This window comes from Engystomops pustulosus, chromosome 1 (genome assembly GCF_040894005.1).
Source record: "Engystomops pustulosus chromosome 1, aEngPut4.maternal, whole genome shotgun sequence".
Lineage (NCBI taxonomy): Eukaryota > Metazoa > Chordata > Amphibia > Anura > Leptodactylidae > Engystomops > Engystomops pustulosus.
The window spans coordinates 88,714,828-88,739,895 of record NC_092411.1 but is presented as its reverse complement, the minus strand read 5'-3'; the positions used below and the strand labels follow the sequence as shown (position 1 = coordinate 88,739,895).

At 41.7% G+C, this 25,068-nt stretch overlaps 1 protein-coding gene across 3 annotated transcripts in view; it reads left to right on the top strand.

Moving 5' to 3' along the window:
* SEZ6L (seizure related 6 homolog like) overlaps window positions 1-25,068 on the top strand; it is a 275,273-nt gene that overhangs the window by 142,452 nt on the left and 107,753 nt on the right. For all 3 annotated transcript variants that reach the window (XM_072147007.1, XM_072146997.1, XM_072146989.1), the window contains one exon: window positions 23,883-24,584. In XM_072147007.1, the coding sequence (XP_072003108.1) occupies window positions 23,883-24,584 (702 nt within the window). The remainder of the gene's footprint in view (window positions 1-23,882; window positions 24,585-25,068) is intronic.

The window sequence follows — 25,068 nt, the reverse complement described above, 5'->3', positions numbered from 1 at the left end:
TGTATGATTCTCTTCAGCAATGCTCATGTGATATCTTCTGTCTATTCGCCTCTCATATGCCTTAGGTAACTTTGGCCCTGAACTATGATAAGCAGTGGTTATGTTCAACCATTGACGTCCTAGTGCAGTGGTGGCGAACCTATGGCACTGGTGCCAGAGGTGGCACTCAGAGCCCTCTATATGGGCACCCATGCCATCACCCCAGGACAGGGTTCGCCAGACAGGACTCAAGGTCTCTTGCAATTACAGGCAGCCCAGGACCCTAGAAGAAAGCTACAATGATGATCCAAACTTCTTCTCCTTCTTTCTACTGTATTGGAGTCCTCAGGTGCCTATACAATTTAAACCTGTGACAGAGCTGGGAGTAATAAGTTCCTTCTTAAATTGTGGCTTTGGCACTTTGCGAAAAATATATGGGTTTTAGTTGTAGTTTGGGCACTCTGTGTCTAAAAGGTTTGCCGTCACTGTCCTAGTGGTTATGTCCAAAGTAATATGTTTAATTCTTTTGATATTTTATTAAATTGTATCCGGTGGGGTCTGTGCAGTGTTTAAATACATGCAGTTAGTGAGTTCGCATATGAACATTTGCAAGCTGCAATGAGTGTGCTGGCACAAGGACAGAAATGTCCCACACCAGTCCACTCCCTGCAGGCCACACCCACCTCCTTTATGCCCCCCCCCCCAACACTTCCTTTGCATGTAAGTTGTGAAAAGGGGTTGCAATAAGGGTGGCACAGAAGCCCTGATAAATAGCCCACAATGTCTTCATGGAAACACTGTACATGGTAGTCAAAACCTGTTCTCTGATTTTGACCACAGACAGGATACAGATCCCCACCACACAGCAGACACACAGCAGGGATATGACATCTCAGCAACATATTCTACTTCTAATGTGGTCTACCTGATTGTGTGCACAAAATGTCTTGTGGACGGCCTTTATGTAGGAGAGACAGGACAAAAATTTAAAGCCTAGATGAGGCCCATTGCCTTCAAAATCTCTCAAAAGAACAACTTTACGCTTTAGTCCTATGACTTCAAGTGACCATATCTTAGCATACAGTTAACATTTTAAAGATGAGGTGGAGGTGCCATTATTATATTTTTTTCCAGAAACCTAAATTCAAAAGTTAAGTCACAGCTCAACCATGGTTTTATCATTTTAATTCTCACATTTTGGCATCTCAACAAAAACGATAGCTGGCAGGACAGATTATAGACTAATACAGACCATTGAATACAATGTGCATACAGTGCTCCAGTCATTGAATTTTTAGAATTAGTGATGGACGAGTGACAGAATCATGTCCGGTGTGCTCAGTCATAGCTCATCATGTACATAATTGATTCTGTGGCTGACTTACTCATGGCAAAGAGCTTTGCTTTAGATAGCATGAAAGCACTCCACCGAAACAATCGTGAGAATATTAGTTATTTAAATGTAAAAAATTCAGAATGTGTCAGTGCCTCTTCATATTTAACATATGCAAACGTCACTGTAATTGTAATTGAGACTCTGCCTACTTCATATATTGACAATGGTTGGTTACTGACATCTCTTGCTGTTGACTTCCATGTGAACCCGAATGCTACATGGAGAAGGGCATTTATTCCTGTCCAATGCTGGCAGTGTAAATGGCCCTCCAGTGCTCATCCATAATAACCTTAGTCATTTGGAAGAGGTCTGAGCTTCTCTCTGGCAAAAGCTGAACATTACTAAGAGAACAGTGACCCAGATACATATTTAATTTCAACATAGATAAAGTGCTATACAGCTACAATCAGAAAAGTGCTAAGCTCAGCTTATTTTACAGTACCCATGTATATGCAGCTACCGTGCACCCTATCCTCCTATATATGAATCAAAAACTGTACTTAAATTATACAAAAAGACAAAACATACGTGTCCCACTGTGAATTGATGAGTTTGGCTAAGAAAATGAAGGCCAAAATCATGTAGTGACCCTTAAATGTCTGGAAAGAAAATAGTGCAGTGTGGAAATCTAGTTATTTATTTCAGATTTCATGTAACACATGCTAGAACATACTGCAAACTACTTGTGATGACAAAGCAATGTAACATATTGTAGATAACAAACATATTATTTTATTTTATCTATTAGATAATAAATATCTGTCTGGATCTCAACAATCAGCCACTATTTAGAGGGTGTTCAGATCCAATTTGAAGATTTTCTGAAAAAGTTTCACAATTGAATTTGAAATATGGTCCTTATTCGGACTCCAAACAGCATGCAGTATTCAAGTACAATGGGTACAGAAAGTATTCAGACCCCTTAGAATTTTTCACGTATTAGCACGTCAAGGGTCGGCCGCGGGTGCATGGAGCATATTGCAGCAAAGGCTTACTGGTAACACCCGCGATCGGTGCCAGCACCGATCGCGGGTGTTTTCCCGCTGATCGCTGCCGGCAAAGCTGTCGGCGGCTTCAAAAGGATTGCTTTTGACGTCATCGGGGAACGGCGATCCGTCGCCATGGTAATCCCGGGTCTCACGAAGACCCGAGGCTACTTCGGGTTAACCCATGCATTACAATGTTCTATCAGCACACTGTAGTATGGCAGTATATGATAGGATCGTGCAGACACCCTAGGGTTAAAGTACCCTAGGGAGTCTGAAAAATACTAAAAATAAAAAAAAGTTTTAAAAAAAAAATTATAATAAAAAACCCTAAAAACTCAAATCACCCCCCTTTCCCTAGAACTGATATAAATATAAATAAACAGTAAAAATCATAAACACATTAGGTATCGCTGCATCCGAAAATGCCCGATCTATCAAAATACGATAACGGTTTTTCACTGCGTTTAATCCCGTAACGGGAAATCGCGCCCAAAGTCGAAAATGGCACTTTTTTGTCATTTAAAAAAATAAAAAAATTCTATAAAAAGTGATCAAAAGGTCGAACAGTCCTAAAATTGATAGCATTGTAAACGTCATCAAAATCCGCAAAAAACGACACCACCCACAGCTCCGTACACCAAAGTATAAAAAAGTTATTAGCGCCAGAAGATGGCAAAATCCCAAAAAAAATTTTTGTACAGGAGGTTTTAATTTTTTTAAATGTATGAAAACATTATAAAACCTATATAAATTTGGTATCTCCGTAATCGCAGAGACTCAAAGAATAAAGTAGACATGTCATTTGGGGTGCACAGTGAAATCCGTTAGATCCAAGCCCACAAGAAGACGGCACAAATGCGTTTTTTTACCAATTTCACTGCATTTGGAATTTTTTTCCCGCTTCCTAGTACACGGCATGGAATATTCCATACCATCTCTATGAAGTAAAATTTGTTAAGCAGAAAATAAGCCGTCACACAGCTATGTACATGGAAAAATAAAAAAGTTATGGATTTTTGATCATGGGGAGTAAAAAATGAAAATGAAAAAACAAAAAAGGGCCAGGTCCTGAAAGGGTTAATGTACATTCTGCTCCCATCTTGACAGAAAAAGTCAGAAATGTAGATATTTTTGCTAATTTATTAAATAAGAAAACTAAAATCTCACATGATCATAAATATTTAGACACTTTGCTGTGACAATCATATTTAACTTGCATGCTATTCATTTTCTTCCTTTCCTTGAGATTGTTCTACTCCTTCATTGGAGTCCAGCTGTGTTTAAATAAACTGATTGGACCTGTCTATATAAGACCTCACAGCTCACAGTGCATTTCAGAGCACATGAGAATCATGAGGTCTAAAGAACTGCCAAAAGAGTTCAGAGACATACTTATGGTAAGGCAGAGATCTGGCCATGGTTACCAAAGAATTTTTGCAGCACTCAAGGTTCCTAGAACATAATCCTTAAATGGAAGAAGTTTGGGACGACTGCAATTCTTTTTCGACCTGGCCATCCAGCCAAACTAAGCAATCATGAGAGAAGAGCCTTGGTGGGAGAGATAAGGAAGATCCCCAAGATTACTGTGGCTGAGCTCCAGTGATCCAGTAGGGAGATGGGAGAAAGTTCCACAAAGGCAACTATCACTGCTGATGCAAAATTTTTACTTTTATTTTTTGTTTTATACACGTATAGCATAGATATCATGCTATTTATGTTCTATTGGTCAGTACGATTACAGTATAGTGATATCCCATTTATGTAGCATTTTTGTGTTTGAATAATTTTTCAGAATAAAAACGCATTTGGAGAGAAAAATCACTTGCTTTTGAATCGCCATCTTCTAAGTGGCAAAACATTTAGATTTTTTTGTTAATTAAGCTTTATTAAGACATTTTTTCGAAGAATGAGTTTTACTTTATATTGGAATCCTTGTGGTGTAAATCTGACATTTTAATCACATTTTATTACTAATCCTAGCTTTTGATATGTATTTTTTTTTCTCGTTATTCACCGTTCCGGGTCAGTAATAATTTTATTTTAGTGTATGGGATCTAGCAATACCATATATGTATGGATTCTTTGGTGATTTTCACTTTTTTATTATATATATGAGTTTTATATTGAGCATTTATGAGGCTTTAATAATTTTGATTTATTCTTTTACTTGTAAAGATTGTTGTCACTTTTTTGAACATTTTTTACTGTCCCTCTCTTGGACTTCTACAAGCAATCATCTGATCGCTAGTTCAAACTAATACCCTGCCAATACTGACAAATGGCAGTGTTGTAGAATAGTCAGCCTATGTAGATGCATATACTAACATGCACAGTGACAGTTCCTGTCGGAAATAGAATCTATCTCTCAGCAGCTTAAGAGAGGCCGGAGGTCATTCATCAGACCCTGGGGCTACCATGGAGACTATCAGCACCCACCTGAACCTATCATGAAGGTGGTGGTGATCCAGGTCGGGGCAGGTGAGGAAGCCCATTAGACATAGTCACACAAAGCTGGGCACTGTACACTGTCGCCATTTACAGCTGTCATGGTGACAGTTTCGTGCAGGAAATAATGCACGTCCGGGTGAAGGAACTATCTGCGGACTTGGAAGTGCATTTTCATCCCTAGTCGACAAAGGGTTAACTTTTATTTTTTGTTTTATACCCCATATAGCATAGAAAACATGTTAATTTTATATTCTATGCACAGTACAATTATGGTAATATCCCATTTATGTAAGTTTACTATGTTTGAATAATTTTGCTGAATATAAATGCATTTGGAGGGAAAAATTATTTTTTGCATCACCATCTTCAAAGAGTCATAACTAGAGATGAGCGAACATGCTCGTCTGAGCTTGATGCTCGGTCGAGCATTAGGGTACTCGAAACTGCTCGTTACTCGGACTAATACTTCGCCCGCTCGAGAAAATGGCAGCTCCCGCCGTTTTGCTTTTTGGCGGCCAGAAACAGAGCCAATCACAAGCCAGGAGACTCTGCACTCCACCCAGCATGACGTGGTACCCTTACACGTCGATAGCAGTGGTTGGCTGGCCAGATCAGGTGACCCTGGGATAGACTAGCCGCTGGCCGCGCTGCTCGGATCATTCTGTCTCTGGATGCCGCTAGGGAGAGAGCTGCTGCTGGTCAGGGAAAGCGTTAGGGTGTTCTATTAGCTTACTGTTAGGCAGGAGTGATTCTCAAAGAACCCAACAGCCCTTCTTAGGGCTACAATAACGTTCTACTTTTTTTATTTTAATTTGCATCTTTTACCATTTTGTGAGGAATTAGCAGGGGGACTTGCTACCGTTGTGTTTAGCTCTTAGTGGCACACATATCCATAGCAAAGACCGAAGTGGGAAAATTCAGTAGGGGTTGGATTTCTATTAGGCAATAACTCAGTGTCATCTCATCTGGCATAGTAGTGTGCTTCCTTTGATACTTGGCTAGAAAATAGCCATAGGAGAATACAAACAGCTTCTTGAAGCCTACAGTAGCGTTCTATATATTTGATTTCTGGTTGATCTGCTGGTGGCTGTAGTTTCTGCAGTGCATGTACTTGCCAATTCTGAGCAATTTGTAGTGAGACTTGCGACCGCTGTGTTCTGCGCTTAGTGGCGCACATATCCATAGCAAAGGCCGAAGTGGCAAAATTCAGTAGGGGTTGGATTTCTATTAGGCAATAACTCAGTGTCATCTCATCTGGCATAGTAGTGTGCTTCCTTTGATACTTGGCTAGAAAATAGCCATAGGAGAATACAAACAGCTTCTTGAAGCCTACAGTAGCGTTCTATATATTTGATTTCTGGTTGATCTGCTGGTGGCTGTAGTTTCTGCAGTGCATGTACTTGCCAATTCTGAGCAATTTGTAGTGAGACTTGCGACCGCTGTGTTCTGCGCTTAGTGGCGCACATATCCATAGCAAAGGCCGAAGTGGCAAAATTCAGTAGGGGTTGGATTTCTATTAGGCAATAACTCAGTGTCATCTCATCTGGCATAGTAGTGTGCTTCCTTTGATACTTGGCTAGAAAATAGCCATAGGAGAATACAAACAGCTTCTTGAAGCCTACAGTAGCGTTCTATATATTTGATTTCTGGTTGATCTGCTGGTGGCTGTAGTTTCTGCAGTGCATGTACTTGCCAATTCTGAGCAATTTGTAGTGAGACTTGCGACCGCTGTGTTCTGCGCTTAGTGGCGCACATATCCATAGCAAAGGCCGAAGTGGCAAAATTCAGTAGGGGTTGGATTTCTATTAGGCAATAACTCAGTGTCATCTCATCTGGCATAGTAGTGTGCTTCCTTTGATACTTGGCTAGAAAATAGCCATAGGAGAATACAAACAGCTTCTTGAAGCCTACAGTAGCGTTCTATATATTTGATTTCTGGTTGATCTGCTGGTGGCTGTAGTTTCTGCAGTGCATGTACTTGCCAATTCTGAGCAATTTGTAGTGAGACTTGCGACCGCTGTGTTCTGCGCTTAGTGGCGCACATATCCATAGCAAAGGCCGAAGTGGCAAAATTCAGTAGGGGTTGGATTTCTATTAGGCAATAACTCAGTGTCATCTCATCTGGCATAGTAGTGTGCTTCCTTTGATACTTGGCTAGAAAATAGCCATAGGAGAATACAAACAGCTTCTTGAAGCCTACAGTAGCGTTCTATATATTTGATTTCTGGTTGATCTGCTGGTGGCTGTAGTTTCTGCAGTGCATGTACTTGCCAATTCTGAGCAATTTGTAGTGAGACTTGCAACCGCTGTGTTCTGCGCTTAGTGGCGCACATATCCATAGCAAAGGCCGAAGTGGCAAAATTCAGTAGGGGTTGGATTTCTATTAGGCAATAACTCAGTGTCATCTCATCTGGCATAGTAGTGTGCTTCCTTTGATACTTGGCTAGAAAATAGCCATAGCAATAGGATAGGATTGTTTGGTTTTAAAAACTCAAAAAAAAACAAAAAACACAAAAAAAAAAAAACACACAAAAAAACACCAAAAAAAACAAAAAGAAGTAAAAAAAAAAATAAAGTTATAACTCTCATTTTAAAAATGTTTAACCCGAGGGCTAGGGGTAGAGGACGAGGGCGGGGACGTGGGCGTCCAACTACTGCAGGGGTCAGAGGCCGTGGTCCTGGGCGGGGTGAGACACCACCTGCTGATGAGGGAGCAGGGGAACGCCGCAGAGCTACACTCCCTAGGTTCATGTCTGAAGTTACTGGGACTCGTGGTAGAGCACTGTTGAGGCCAGAACAGTGCGAACAGGTGATGTCGTGGATTGCTGACAATGCTTCGAGCAATTTGTCCACCACCAGTCAGTCTTCCACGCAGTCCACCCATGTCACCGAAATCCCCACTCCTCCAGCTCCTGCACCTCAGCCTCCTCCCCCCCAGTCTGCCCCCTCCCAGGAAAATTTGGCATTTGAACCGGCATACTCTGAGGAACTGTTTTCTGGACCCTTCCCACAGTCACAAACCACTTGTCCGGTTGCTGCTGAGCAATTTTCCGATGCCCAGGTTTTCCACCAGTCACAGTCTGTGGGTGATGATGACCTTCTTGACGTAGTGGAAGTGTGTAAAGAGGTGTCCGACGATGAGGAGACACGGTTGTCAGACAGTGGGGAAGTTGTTGTCAGGGCAGGAAGTCCGAGGGGGGAGCAGACTGAGGGATCGGAGGATGATGAGGTGACAGACCCAAGCTGGGTTGAGAGGCCGGGTGAACACAGTGCTTCTGAGACGGAGGAGAGTCCTCGACCTGAACAGGTTGGAAGAGGCAGTGGTGGGGCCAGACGGAGAGGCAGGGCCAGAGCTGGTGCATCAGCGCCACTGTCAACTAGTGAAGCTCCCGTGGTGAGGGCTCTTGCGGCGAGGGCTAGATCTTCAGAAGTGTGGAGGTTCTTTAAGGAAACACCGGATGACCGACGGACTGTGGTGTGCAACATTTGCCAAACCAGGCTCAGCAGGGGTTCCACCACTACTAGCTTAACTACCACCAGTATGCGCAGGCATATGAATGCTAAGCACCCCACTCAGTGGCAACAAGCCCGTTCACCTCCGGCCGTGCACACCACTGCTCCTTCCCCTGTGTCAGCTGCTAGTCAGCCCCCTGCCCAGGACCCTGGCACAAAAACCCCATCGTCGCCTCCACGATCCTCCACAGCATCCACCAGCGTTCAGCTCTCCATACCCCAGACACTGGAGCGGAAACGCAAATATAGTGCAACCCACCCGCACGCCCAAGCCCTTAATGTGCACATCTCCAGATAGCTTAGCCTGGAGATGCTGCCCTATAGGCTAGTAGAGACCGAGGCCTTTCGCAACCTCATGGCGGCGGCCGCCCCTCGGTATTCGGTCCCCAGCCGCCACTACTTTTCCCGATGTGCCGTCCCAGCCCTGCACCAGCACGTGTCAGACAACATCATCCGTGCCCTGACCAACGCCGTTTCTGACAAGGTCCACCTGACCACGGACACGTGGACGAGTGCTGCCGGGCAGGGCCACTATATATCGCTGACGGCACATTGGGTTAACTTGGTGGAGGCTGGGACCGAGTCTGACCCTGGGGCTGCTCATATACTGCCGACGCCGAGGATTGCGGGGCCTACCTCGGTCCAGGTGTTTCAGGCCTACTATGCCTCCTCCTCCTCCCACCCCTCCTCCACCTCCTCCTCCGAACTACCATCCGTGGGCACGGCGCCATCAGTCGGTAGCTCTAGGCACAGCAGCAGTGCCGTCGCTAAGCGACAGCAGGCGGTGCTCAAACTGCTGAGCCTAGGCGACAAAAGGCACACCGCCCAAGAGCTATTACAGGGCATCACGGCGCAGACTGATCTGTGGCTGGCACCGCTGAACCTCAAGCCGGGAATGGTTGTGTGTGACAACGGCCGTAACCTGGTGGCGGCTCTGCAACTCGGCAGACTGACACATGTGCCATGCCTGGCCCATGTGTTAAATCTGATAGTGCAGCGTTTCCTCAAGACATACCCCAATCTGTCTGATTTGCTCACGAAGGTGCGCCGCATCTGTGCGCATTTCAGGAAGTCCAGCCCAGATGCTGCCACTCTCAGGGCAGCGCAGCGCCGCCTCCAACTGCCCGCTCACCGACTGTTGTGCGACGTGCCCACGAGGTGGAATTCAACACTGACCATGTTATCCAGAGTTTACCAGCAGCGCAGAGCGATTGTAGACTGCCAGATGTCAACTTCCACCAGAACTGGTAGTCAGGTCAGTCAGCTTCCTCAAGTCTACAATGAGGAGTGGACGTGGATGTCTGATATCTGTCAGGTGCTGAGTAACTTTGAGGAGTCAACACAGATGGTCAGTGGCGATGCCGCCATCATCAGCCTCACCATCCCGCTGCTTGGCCTGTTGAAAAACTCTCTGGTCAGCATGAAGTCGGAAGCTTTGCGCTCGTCACAAGAGACGGGGGAAGAATATTTCCTTGTTGATAGCCAAAGCACCCTGAGGTCTGTTTCTCAGCGCATATCGGAGGAGGTGGAGGTGGAGGAGGATGAGGAGGAAGAGGAGGAGAATGTTGGCGAGACACAAGAGGGGACCATTGTTGAGTCCTTCACTGTTCAGCGTGTATGGGCAGAAGAAGAGGAGTTGGAGGAGTTGGAGGAGGAGGAAATGGACAGTCAGGCCAGTGAGGGGAGTGAATTCTTACGCGTTGGTACTCTGGCGCATATGGCAGATTTCATGCTAGGCTGCCTATCCCGTGACCCTCGCGTTCAAAGAATTTATTCCAGCACCGATTACTGGGTGTTCACTCTCCTGGACCCACGGTACAAGCAAAATCTTCCCACTCTCATCCCTGGAGAGGAAAGGAGTGTGAGAATGCATGAATACCAGCAGGCCCTGGTGCACAAGCTGAAACAGTATTTCCCTTCTGACAGCGCTAGCGGCAGAGTGCGTAGTTCTGCGGGACAAGTAGCGAGGGAGAGTAGGCGAGCAGGCAGCTTGTCCAGCACTGGCAAGGGTACGCTTTACAAGGCTTTTGCCAGCTTTATGTCACCCCAGCAAGACACTGTCACCTGTCCCCAGTCTCGGCAGAGTAGGGTAGGGCTGATCTTTACAGAAAGATGGTGAGGGAGTACGTAGCTGACCATACCATCGTCCTAAATGATCACACAGCTCCCTACAACTACTGGGTTTCAAAGCTGGACATGTGGCACGAACTGGCGCTGTACGCCTTGGAGGTTCTTGCCTGCCCTGCCGCTAGCGTCTTGTCCGAGCGGGTTTTCAGTGCAGCTGGTGGCATCATCACCGATAAGCGTACACGCCTGTCGACTGACAGCGCTGACAGGCTGACGCTTATTAAAATGAATAAAGGCTGGATTTCTCAGAATTTCCAATCTCCACCAGGTGAAGGAAGCTCAACCTGAATAATTGATCCACTCCTCCTCCTCCTCCTCATTTTCCTCCTTCTCCTCCTCTTTGTACAGTAAAGCAGAGGAAACTGGCTATTTTTTGACAGGGCCCACTGGCTCTTGCTATAGTACTTCATGCATTTAATTTTTCTGGAGGGCCACCTACCCGGTCCTCTGTTTGAAACAATTTTTGTGAGTGCCACATACAGGCACTCAATCTATTCCATTTTTCTGGAGGGCCACCTACCCGGTCCTCTGTTTTAAAAAATTTTTGGGACTGCCACATACAGGCACTCAATCTATTCCATTTTACTGCAGGGCCACCTACCTGCTCCTCTGGTTTGAACAATTTTTGGGACTGCCACATACAGGCACTCAATCTATTCCATTTTACTGGAGGGCCACCTACCTGCTCCTCTGGTTTGAAACATTTTTGGGACTGCCACATACAGGCACTCAATCTATTCCATTTTACTGCAGGGCCACCTACCTGCTCCTCTGGTTTGAACAATTTTTGGGACTGCCACATACAGGCACTCAATCTATTCCATTTTACTGCAGGGCCACCTACCTGCTCCTCTGGTTTGAAACATTTTTGGGACTGCCACATACAGGCACTCAATCTATTCCATTTTACTGCAGGGCCACCTACCTGCTCCTCTGGTTTGAACAATTTTTGGGACTGCCACATACAGGCACTCAATCTATTCCATTTTACTGCAGGGCCACCTACCTGCTCCTCTGGTTTGAACAATTTTTGGGACTGCCACATACAGGCACTCAATCTATTCCATTTTACTGGAGGGCCACCTACCTGCTCCTCTGGTTTGAAACATTTTTGGGACTGCCACATACAGGCACTCAATCTATCCCATTTTACTGGAGGGCCACCTACCTGCTCCTCTGGTTTGAAACATTTTTGGGACTGCCACATACAGGCACTCAATCTATTCCATTTTACTGCAGGGCCACCTACCTGCTCCTCTGGTTTGAACAATTTTTGGGACTGCCACATACAGGCACTCAATCTATTCCATTTTACTGCAGGGCCACCTACCTGCTCCTCTGGTTTGAACAATTTTTGGGACTGCCACATACAGGCACTCAATCTATTCCATTTTACTGCAGGGCCACCTACCTGCTCCTCTGGTTTGAAACATTTTTGGGACTGCCACATACAGGCACTCAATCTATCCCATTTTACTGGAGGGCCACCTACCTGCTCCTCTGGTTTGAAACATTTTTGGGACTGCCACATACAGGCACTCAATCTATTCCATTTTACTGCAGGGCCACCTACCTGCTCCTCTGGTTTGAACAATTTTTGGGACTGCCACATACAGGCACTCAATCTATTCCATTTTACTGCAGGGCCACCTACCTGCTCCTCTGGTTTGAACAATTTTTGGGACTGCCACATACAGGCACTCAATCTATTCCATTTTACTGGAGGGCCACCTACCTGCTCCTCTGGTTTGAAACATTTTTGGGACTGCCACATACAGGCACTCAATCTATCCCATTTTACTGGAGGGCCACCTACCTGCTCCTCTGGTTTGAAAAATGTTTGGGACTGCCACATACAGGCACTATCCAAATTAAATTGTCTCCATAGCAGCCTCCACACGTTGTCTCCATTGCTACCTCCAAAAGTCGTCCATATAGCTGCCTCCATACATCGTCCCTTTATCAAACGAGGTGTGTCAGGCAGAAATTTGGGTTGTTTTCATGGATTCCACATCAAAGTTGTTAACTTTGTCGCCACCCTGCTGTGTTATCCACAAAATATACTGGCAAACTTTTACCATTTAGGGATATTATTTCAGCGCTTCTTGCGCATCTGTTTACATTCCCCTCACCCGGCATATCCTAAACTTATAAGAACGCTACTACACTTGATCTTATACAAAAGGTTCTTAGAAGTGCTGTTTGGGGAGTAGCCTAGAGACAGGGGCTTGGATTGGCGAAAGCTCGCCTGGCAGCGGAACGCCAGCTCCATGCGCATCATGCGCTTCTTGCGCATCTGTTTACATTCCCCTCACCCGCCATATCCCAAACTTATGAGAACGCTACTACACTTAACTTGGTGCAGGCTGGGACCGAGTCTGACCCTGGGGCTGGTCATATACTGCCGACGCAGAGAATTGCGGGGCCTACCTCGGTCCAGGTCTCAAAGGCCTACTATACCTCCTCCCACCCCTCCTCCACCTCCTCCTCCTCCGAATTACCATCCGTGGGCATGGCGCCATCAGTCGGTAGCTCTAGGCACAGCAGCAGTGCCGTCGCTAAGCGACAGCAGGCGGTGCTGAAACTGCTGAGCCTAGGCGATAAAAGGCACACCGCCCAAGAGCTATTACAGGGCATTCCACATCAAAGTTGTTAACTTTGTCGCCACCCTGCTGTGTAATCCCCAAAATATACTTGCAAACTTTTACCATTTAGGGATATTATTTCAGCGCTTCTTGCGCATCTGTTTACATTCCCCTCACCCGGCATATCCTAAACTTATAAGAACGCTACTACACTTGATCTTATACAAAAGGTTCTTAGAAGTGCTGTTTGGGGAGTAGCCTAGAGACAGGGGCTTGGATTGGCGAAAGCTCGCCTGGCAGCGGAGCGCCAGCTCCATGCCAAGATCCAACTAACATAGTTTTAACTGCAGCACCTTTAATCTACTACTAGTTCACTGCCTCCATACATCGTCCCCTTATCAAACGAGCTGTGTCAGGCAGAATTTTCGGTTGTTTTCATGGCTTCCATGTTAACTTTGTCGCCACCCTGCTGTGTAATCCACAAAATATACTGGCAAACTTTTATCATGTACCGATATTATTTGAGCGCTTCTTGCTCACCTCCTTTGGTTCCTCTCTGCCACCCATTGGTTTGAAGCCTGAGTCCATTTAGGGTATGTCGCCATGACACTCTCTAGCCTGCTGCCGCTGCCTCTGCATGCCGTCCCCTATAGTGTCAGGGTCAATTATTGGATGTTTTAGATGCTATCTAGCTTCATTCTGTCACTCTGTCATGGCCATGCTGTTGCCCATAATTTTGGCATAATGGTGCGATTATGCAGCCTCAGAGGCATCCATGCATGCTGCCCCTGCTGTTTCCTGTCCATTTCCGTGGTGTTTCCATCCTTTTCTGAGGTTCCCAGGTGTTTGGCCAAGCTTCCCTGTGCAGAGCCTTGGTCCCCTTGAAAAATGCTCGAGTCTCCCATTGACTTCAATGGGGTTCGTTATTCGAGACGAGCACTCGAGCATCGGGAAAAGTTCGTCTCGAATAACGAGTACCCGAGCATTTTAGTGTTCGCTCATCTCTAGTCATAACATTTAGATTTTGTTAAATGAGCTGTATTAAGGCTTATTTTTTGTGTGATGAGTTGTACTTTTTAGTGGAATCATTGTGGGTAAATGTGACTTTTTGATTAATTTTTATAACCTTTTTGTTTGGTTAGATGAGCAAAAATCTAAATTTTCATTTTTTTTTTACAGTGTTCACTGTATGGGTTTAGTTATGATTACATAACTAACATGGTGATATGTTATATGTGTGGTTTGTGTTGTGATTTTCTCTGACAGAATCTGTCATTGTGCTGGAGCAGGCAGCTTTGGGGTCCTCGTTCTGACCCCTGGGCTGCCATAGAGACAATCGGCATCCCCCGCAACCAGCAGGGGGAGGCGGATTGTGATGGTGGCACACATAGAAGCCCTAGAAGAGCCAAAGTCATGTTTGACCGCTGCGCCTAAAGAGTTTATAGCCGGGCTCCTGCACTGCTGTCACTGTAGACAATTGTCATGGTGACAGCAGTCTAAGATGAAAATGTACATCCAGGTGGCCAAACTAGATGCAGTTCTGGACGTACATTTGTATCCAATGTCATTAAGGGGTTAGGAGACTAGTAAGCCTCACACAATGAATGAGCCCTAACCAGTTTCCTTTTACAAGAATATAGAAGTTCATTATGGAGGTAGGGTGTAAAATGTCAAATGCAAAATGTAACTATATTCCAGAAAAAGGTTAAATACAAGGTAAATATATTCAGCATATTCACAGACTGATGAGGAAAAAATGGATTGACTTTTACTACAGTATGTGGCAAATGTATTTCACAGAATGAGGCAAATGTATTTCTTATTATTATGAACTTGAAAAAAATTTGCACAATAAAAAAGGAATTACAGCCCGGTATGAGGTGTATTCACTGGAGTGTGATAGCCTGTATTGCTCATAAGCAGCAATCCAAGCGTATGTAGTACATATTATAACCAAATTATATGTTCTATTTATTCTATCAGTACTTGTACAGATGTTTTTTCATGTATTTAGTTGGTTCTGAAACTTCCCTAGAATTATTCTTTTCATGGAAGTAGTAGGTCACATTGCAGTGGTTGTTTATGCTATTTTTATAATAAATGCTGGATGTGTAATTATGGCATGATAAGCACAGCAGCTTTTAATGTGATGTGAGATGCATGTGTAAAGTGCTTGGAATGTTTCCTGATAATTTGCCGACAATTACAAATCCCTGGGAGTTATTTCTGCTAATGGTTTACAAAAAATATCAGGGTCTGTGAATGAGAGTAGAGATATGCCATTTTCTATAAGGTATTCCTAGGGTTATGATTCTAAAATCTTTCAAAATACAGTAGATCTTTAAAAGAGAATGGGAAAAGAACCCCAAACATGGAGTAAAAACATTTCTCTTTTACTAATCATTGTATACAACTCCTCCATAGGAGACACATTTATAACTGGCAGTTAAAGGGGTTTTCCCACAAAGAAAATTTAGGCACTGTCCACGTGATAGGGCCTAACTCGGTAATCAGTGCCAAGAACTCCTCAGATCACGGAAATGAGGGATCTGTCGGACCCCTTGTAGCTCCCTCAGACTACCGACCACGCATGACCGTTCTGCTCCATTAATCTCTATGAGAGATTAATGGAACAGAACAGTCATGGACAACCATCTGCCCCATTAGTCTGACAGAGCGACAAGGGGTCCAACGATGCTACGTGGGACCCCATCGGACCCCTCGTTTACATGATCTGTGGGCGTCTCAGTTGCATTGGACATCTGCAAAAAAGTCGCAATATAAGTGTGTAAAAGATAGCCCGCGAATTTCACTGGAAGAAGGTACAAGCAACAGTGCAACATTTTTGTACAAAAATTACTGAGTTTTTTTAAAGTTGCATCCTCCACACCAGGTAGCAAAGTTAGACAGGGACAGGTGCAATTTAACTAAATAAAAATATTACTGAAGTTATATTATGATTCATTCTATCACTCCTACTCTTCCGTTATGAAAATTGGACATGCTCATGATAATTTGATCTAGCATTGACCTTCAAATAGCCATAGGGTAAAAAGAAAAGTTTGTAATATTAGCCTCAAGCCTGACTTTATCACCAAGAAACAGAATAATTATTAGCATTTTTAGATTTTAACACTTTCAGATCGCTGGATACAATTTCCTAATACAAAATACATGAATATAATAGTACATGCAATTTTCATATGACATTACAGTTCTAATTATTTAGGCAGGGTTTTTTTTAAGTATTTTTAGTATTTTTTAGTGGGGCAAGCATACTGTAGGAGCCAATGTAGTACTTCAAGAACAAAATAAACAAGTAATGAGATGTTCATAGAGAAGATTTAACAGGCATTTTCTATATGTACCATGACATAAAAGTGACATCTAATCTATATTGAATGATTGACCAAGGGATTGAAATGTATTTTTAATACTTTTAGATAAGAAAGAAATAGACACAAATGTATTTGTATCAGGATTTAGTTTATCATTTATTCTAGATGCATTTCAATCTTGTTATGGTTAATTAGACTGATACTCATTTGGTAAATCTAGTTCATAAAATCATGAATGGATATATACAGAAAAAGCCAGGTGGTTAATGAAAACATTTGTTAAATTTAATTTGTCTGGATAATACATCCAGCAGTACATATCATTGTGAGATAGACTCATGTCAGAATATGTCTGGGCTGGTACACCAGGAAATGCGATTATTTCCCCCTTTACGCCACCTCCACGCTAAGTGAGTGTGGAAGGGTGTGAAGTGGGGCAGACTCGGTGGTGGAGTGGGCTGACGTGGGGCGTTCCTGCCCCCCACAAGCTATTTTCAGATGTTAACCTGCACAGGACCTGGCATAGAATTACAGACGGACAAGCTCATTGGATACATAAGTGAGGCAAGCTAACGTATATGATCAATAACCCCCATGAAGTGTGTACTGCTAAATAAAACCTCTGCAAACACTTGTGGGACTTATTTGTAAGCCATCTTTCTTTTTTAAAATGTTTTTCAATACACCTTATTTATATTTATTTTTTTCCACATGGGAACTTGTCAAAAAGATTTTTTATATACGCTATAATACTTTTTTATACAGTGTATTAAACCTGTCATTTACTTTGATACTACAATGCCAAAGAGTCTGGTGAGACATACAAGAGGCCGAGGGACCGAGAGGACCCCAGCTGTCCTCACAACACATTGGTATCCGGCAATTTTATCATAGGAACTGAAAATGGATGACAGTACAACTGGCAAAGCCCTTAGATGTTACCCATAATTACTCCCACCCTAGTGATTTCAAACTACTGTCTCTGTGGAGTGGCAAACAAACACTGACTTGTGTACTCTTTGACTCAGGGACCATCATAAAATACATAACAGAAAGCAGGAACACAGCACATTAGAACCGTATAAGAAAATGACCATTATCTGGAGAATGTTTTAAGTCTAATACTTATTGATGTGCCCATTGATATTCATAGTACAACAGTGGGTACCTTTATTGTTAAAGGGGTTTGCCCATAAAAGAAATTTCTCACATTTCAATCTCATAGTGATTTTTACACAAACAAGATCATTTATAACTCCTTACTTTACATTTTACATAGTTTTATTGCTGTTTAGCTCCTATCACTCAGGGATGGTCAGTGTAAAATTCCAGTGTAAAATTTCTAAACAGACACATTATGATCCATGTAGAAATGTGAGATACAGTGTGCTGATAATGTGGTACATATACACAAGATTTATATACACTTTCATTTACCTTATGAACATTGTACTAGTATCTGACACATAGAAAGAGAGATGAGACAGATCAGAGATAAGAGATGATGAGATCCATGAGATGCATATTACATACAATTGCATTCTTAGCTCTGCTATATCTCTGCTTTGCCACAACACACTATCAGATCTGATGTGCCTCCCCTTCCCTGGATAAAAACCTTATCTGCCGGTAGCTTGTAGCTCTCCTCACAATGCTGATGTTGTTTGAAGGCAGGAAGTCAGTGTCAGCTCTTCCTGGAATGCAATGGTGGGATCTAGAGGAACAGAGAACAGAGAGGAGCTCAGCTCAGCGCAGGAACAATATGTCTGCCGACCCTAAATTCAGGAGACCCAGGGTTGGAAATCAGGGAAACTGAAATTGTATACACCAGGACTGATAGAAACGGGTTGGAATTATATTTGTGAAATGCTGTATTTTTGTTAATGACAGTGAATTAGAGAAAGTGTTATTTTTGTCTTCGTGGGAATACCCATTTAAGGTCCATGGCTCTGTGATCTGTATCCTTGTGCTTGTACGGCAGTTTAATCCCATTCATTTTAAGGAAGATGAATTGCAGCACATTATGTGGTCATGTACACACTGGGCTAAGAATAGATGATGAGCTGACCCTCCCTCTATTATTAGTGACATATAAATTTCATAATTACTTTTATATTAGCATAAAGTAAGTAAAAATACAAAGCCTTGTTTTAAAGTGAGAGTCTTTTCACTGGACTTTTATGAATGGCTGTCGTACATGTATACATTTTACATTTGTTCTCTAGTAACTCTATGCGCGTGTTCCACCACTTTGCTCGTAAGGAGATCCCCACCAGCAATGTCCTACAATCAGCTCCCAGCTGTTTTCTGAACGTCTCTAGGAGAGACAGACAGCACATGATCACCCCTCACCCCCCGCCTTTAGTACTTAACACTTGTTGGTTGAACTAATAGCCAGCCAAGTTCTAGCCAATAAATGTTAGGTTTTCTTCCTCACCTATCACTTAGCCCAATCTGTTAGAAGAGGGGAGAGAACTCTCAAAGAAGCGGTGGCACGTGCAACTGGCATGGTAACTATGACTAGTGGTCAGTACTACTGTCACTGTGTCAGCCAGGCCAGCAGCTAGGCTAACAACACTTCCACTGTGCCAGCTAGACTAGCAGATAGGCTAACACATAGGTAGGAGAAAGTTTTGAATATTAATAATAATTTAGAATAATAATGTACCCCTGTCTGGGCTGCATTCAGTGGGGGCCCTCACCAGATTTTCTGCCTTGGGGCCTACCAGAATCTGGCCCTGTTGACAGCTGAATCTTTTGAGTGATTCCCATGAAAGTTTTTGTCTGTGATGATGTTCTATAGCTAGATTACATTTATGAGGAAAAACTAAGTATCTTTCTCCATTGGTCCTTATGGAATTTAAATTGATCACTCAAAATGTGCATTTTCTGCAACATGCTTTTATAATGAGAGATTTATTAAATCTCCAAAAATTCACATTTTATAGAAGCCATGAGAGATGATAGAATTGATTTAGCGGGATAGAGATTTTCAGCAAGTGACTCACATTTTGGAGACACAATGGAGAATAGAATTTTTAAAGATTCTTTCATTTTTACAAGCCATATATAAAAGCAAAACTTTAGCAGGTAAAATTGATTCTCAGGTTATGGTTAAACCTTTTTTGTTTACAATCTGAGGCTTAAAACCAAGTTCTGTGCATACATTGTAGCAGCAATTTTCAGTATAAAGTATGAGATTAGAAGTGTCAGTGTATATATTAGAGACTGGCACATTGCAATTTTCAGGAAGTTGTCTCATGATAGTATAAGCCAGTGGTGGCGAACCTATGACACAGGTGCCAGAGGCGGCACTCGGAGCCCTTTTTGTGGGCACTCAGGCCATCGCCCCAGCGCACCAGACAGGACTCAAAGAATCTTCCTGCAGTTCTAGGCAACTTAAAAGATGCAGCTTTCAGTCATTTATTAAAGTGATACTTACGTCACTACTTGGGACTGTAAGAAGAGGGAGAATGAGTAGACAGGGCCGAATTATCTTTGGAGTACCTTCTGCTGGCCCCACAATTCTCTGAGTACAGAGGGACACTGGAAAGAAGCTAAAATGATGCAAATTTTCCATCTTGTCCTCAGGAGGCGAATAAGTTCAAATGTTGCGGAACAAGAAGCAATAAGTTACTGGTTTAATTTTTGGTTGGCACCTCGCAATAAATAAGGGGGGGGGTTGGGTTGCAGTTTGGGCACTCAGCCGCTAAAAGGTTCGCCATCACTGGTATAAGCTATTAGAGCCTACTACTCAAATCTAACGTCTATGAGTCAGAGCGAGGAGCCACCAAGCAACAGATGTCTCTAAGGTGGAGTTGTTGGAAAAGAGTGGCCAATAAAACAAGTAATCTAATATCTTTTTGCCATAGAATTATATATAGATATTGTAGCAAATTCTCACAGGACAGGTACTTAAATGTTATTTGTAATGAATAATACAAAGCTCAAAAGATAACAAAATGAAATTAACAGAAAATAACAAAGTAGCACAATTTTCTTTTTACTCAGAGCAGGTTTTTTCAATTTAGGGTGCAAAAGAAGTATATTTGAGGTATGCTTAAAACCTTCCACAAATTGCTTCTCACTAGCTACATTTTGATATTTTAGCAAAAAGCAGGAACATAGTTAACAGTTTACTGTATGATTTCAGACTGAATATATGGCACTTGTAGATGATATATATATTTCTGGCCTATTGAAATCTTCATGTATGATTTGTGTTGTAAAAGCGGGGCTACCCCCTAATCTATGTAGGTTTATTTAATTAAAAAAGATTGTGAAAGTAAACCTACCCTTTAATGTCGATATGTATTTTTTAAATTAAAAGGTTGTGAAAGTAGGCTTTGCCTGTGTATATGTGCTCATCATCATAAGCATAAGAGACATGTTTATTAAATTACAGAATTGATGGCTGCTCTTCATTTCCTTAATGCATTCATCTCTATAACTTTAGGCCAACAAACTATGACCAGGCTGCATAACATATATAGAAAAACGTGCTGCATGAGCCTGATTCATATCAACAAAAGAGAATGCAGCAAATTAGAAAATGCAAGGGATTTCAGCAAACAAATATATTTCCTACTGTAAAATCAGAAATGTTTCAGAAAAGTTTTTATATGACCAAAATGATCAAAGTAAGCCTAGATTTAATGGAAAGAATTCAATTTAGAGAAAAGGAACCGTATTTAAAAAGCTGGGGTGCGTGAACTAGAAATTGTATAAGGAAGCCAGATCATATAATATTTCTTAATTCCTCCAAAGTTGAGTGTTGATAGAACACATATACATAATGTACAAAACCAATACTGAATTCCAAAGAGGTGACAAAGAAAGGAAACATTGTCATATTATGCAGCTCGAAATTTACCTCTTAATTCATAATAGTAAAAATGTCAGATTTTGTCGTGAAGATCTATGTTCCTGTGCATAACAGAAGCTACGTAATATTTGAATATTTATGACAATATTGAGCAGGCTCATTGATAACCCAACCACATGCGCAGTGCCTTTCAGTTCCCCTTCAGCTGTATGAAGCATAGTACAGAGTAGGTATAAAGGTGCAGGATGAAAGATATCGGGACAGGTTGCTTTATGATCGGTTATTACTCTCTTGGTATCACTTCTTTCCAGGAATTGCAACAGTAAATTAAAGAAAATAGTTTTTGAGTTTAATCACAAGATATATGTAGGAGTTTTACAGACAAATATTTGCAGCTCTATCACAGAAACCGATCCTCAGTATATTAGATTTATATTATATTGTCTAACATAATCATTTTTCTTTGAAATATTGTATAGATATAGGTCTCAGGGTCTTCGGCTCTGGACTTTACTACAGATCTTTGATAAGTCACATATAGCTTATGATGGGCTATTCTTTATTTCCATGGGCCTCAGGTTTTATGTGAGGGTTCATTTAATAAGCAAAATGTTCCAGGATACTGATATAATTTGTTTTATGACCCAACCAAAAAGGTACAGTTTCTGTAAAAGTGGATCTGAATTAATACTTGCTAAAAAGATGAATAGGAGTGGCACTACCTTCTAGTCTTTTCCTTCAAAAATCAGATGATATTTCCATCCACCATGAGGCAACTTTACAGACCTTGTGGTTCTCGATGTTTTGCGGTGCTAGGGAACCCCCAGGTTTTGCCAAAACTTGTACGTCACAAAGTAGAAAAAGGAGGCAGCACTGGCTGCTTCCATCAACTTTATTCCAGTGGCTACATCAGACAAATACACGGACACCAAGGTATAGCGCTTTTAAAACCTCTAATTCTAAGCACACAGTCCGATTGTGGAGCAGCACAGCGAGTATAATGGATCAAGTCCAATGTTGGGTGCACACCTCCAAACAAGCCGATCCACCGGTTTGTAAGGTCAGATATCCAAAAAATGCAATGAGGCAGCACTCCAGTAAGTATAAAGGTGATCTTTGTTCACCCATAGCAATATAAGGTTCTACGTTTCAGCTCATCCATAGAGCCATCATCAAGCGTGCTTGATAATGACTCTATGGATGAGCTGAAAGGTGAATAAAGATCACCTTTATACTTACTGGAGTGCTGCCACATTGAATTTTTTTTGGATAACTCTCAGCACAGGTGTCCTCCTTATGAATGGAAACAAAAGGAAGGGGACAGGAATACACACAGAGACATAGACAAAACACTGAAAGAAGGATACATACAGGAGGAGGATCTTTTCTGTTATCAATGTGAACAGTACACAATACACAAAAAGACTTAAATGTGCAATATTATCAAAAACATGTTATTACAAACAACACACTATTTATTTTTATATTGTTTTTAAAATAGTAATTTGTTTTTAATAAGATGTGTTTTGAGAATATAGCACATTTATGTCTTTTTGTATATTGTACATTGTTCACATTGACCTCATTTTCCTTCTGAATATAATCATCTTTCCGTGTTTTGTGTATATCCCTGTCTCTGTGTGTATTGCTTTCGCCTTCTTTGCTATACGCGTGAAACAGACTCTTACCTTGACATCCCGGCATCCGTGTATTTGTCTGATGTAGCCACGGGAATAAAGTTGATGTAACACCATGCACCAAAAAGGTGGCAACATTTGGCACATCTTTCTGGTGTAAACTATGCAATAAGAGGTGTGAAATTAGACTAGACTTTCTTAAATTTATGCCAGATTTATTATTTAGGACAAGACAAGAGATATAAAGAACGTCTATTCAAACTTTTTGCAAAGTACAGTACTGGTAAATGCACCCCATGAAGTTTTTCTGTAGGCATGTTGGTCTGTATTAGATGGCAGGGAAGATTAAAAAAAAGATAAAACTAAAAACATTTTAAAAATTCTGCAACACTAAGACAAGTAAATAAAATGTAAACATGCTAGGTGTCCCTGTGTCCCACAATTCATAATCTATCAAAATAGAAAAATACTTATAATACCATAATGGAAATAAACATACTAATGGACACAAATGGATACGTGGACATTTTTTGCAGTTTTACCAAAAAAGTGATCAAGAGTTTATACAGTTCCAAACATGGTAAAAAAAATACTTTACAAAGTTCTGTATGCTGATGTATCAAGACATAACAAAACTATATTACTTTGGTATCTCTTTGAGTTAACTTAACCAAAGAGAATTTGTGGCATAACTGGATCTTTTTTTTCTTTAAATTCTACTGCATTTGCAATTATTTATCTAGTTTTCCGGGCAAAATTAGTAACATGTTAGCGTGCCCTCATATGTCTCTGCAACTGGAAAGAAAGAAAAGTTACAGCTTTTTGAATGTAAGAAGTAAAAATTTGACTTTCAAAAAGGAAAAGTATTTGGTCCTTAATAAGTTAGTTGTCCAAATTCTGTAGAAACAGATATAAATACAAAATAATATAATGAAACTATTTTGTGCCATTTTAATACATTTCTATAGTAGTTTTGTTCTTATTTGTAATATGTCCATATTATGGCAGTAAATATATGACTTCGTGTTATTCTTTCATTTTGTAGATGATAAGATCAAACAAAGCCCCGTTCCTACAATTACATTGGAATTACTCCCTGTGGAACTTGTCAGCAACAGGATTGGAAAAGAAAATGCCCACCTCAAAGACACAGGATCACAAAGTGCCCCACATTCTGGAGAAGAACTCTTTGACTCAGATCCAGAAAGAGAAGGATTGCTCCATAAGGAGGCATCTCAAGCACCAAGCTCGACTCCTGACTTTGCAGAAAATCAAACATTACCAACTAGGAAAAAACCACCATCCTTAAAGCAATTAAACATTGCAAGGAAGCGCTTGAGGCCACAAGTTATGCCAACTGTCTCAGAAAGACTAGTAGAGGCTCGTCCCAGTGCTCTATCTTCATCGTTATCATTCTTAGAAAAGTCCCCGGTTTTAAAAGACATTTCTTCCGAAACTAGAGAGATAAAGGAACACATCCCAGAGTTTCCATTGTGGATAAACAGAAGACGCCATACTGGATTCATCCCTCAAATACCTTTCCAGTTGTCACCATACACAGCACAGCCATCAAATCCACGCATTCCGGATTCTGTAAAGTTATCTTCATCTGATATAAACACATCAGCACAGGCGGATGAGCCCTATAGGACACATGGGGACAGTGATATGGTCGCAGATGAAAGTCAAGATACTACCACATCTACTATCATAACCACCACAGTTATCATGACTGAGCACAACCCAGGTATCTGTATAACATATAACAGCCAAAAAACAAAGTGAATAATTTAAATTGAAATATATTTTTTGCTATACAGGTAAAGTGTAAAATTTTATGATTAAGTAAATATTAAATATATAATTTATAATAACAAAATAAATATATAATCTAATCATTGAGTAGAAAATTCAGCTTATTCTAGTAATTTCTCTTCCTTGTCTAAAAACAGGAATAATACAATGTCTATTACAATATCTGTTCAAAATCCTTTTAAGCTCATGATTTGGTTATTTTACTACAAAATGACTGGGCAATTAGGGTAATTAATATCTTGTAAGGTACGTACTGCGGCTTTGCTTTATTTAAATGGTCATTCATCTCAATATAATAAACCCTAAATCAATCCAATTATTTTTTTTTATAGCAGCCCGTTTACATAAGTTCAGAAATCTAAGGTCCTTTTCTCTCTTTTAATTGATGAGTCTTTGCAATTAAGGTCTATCTTTGC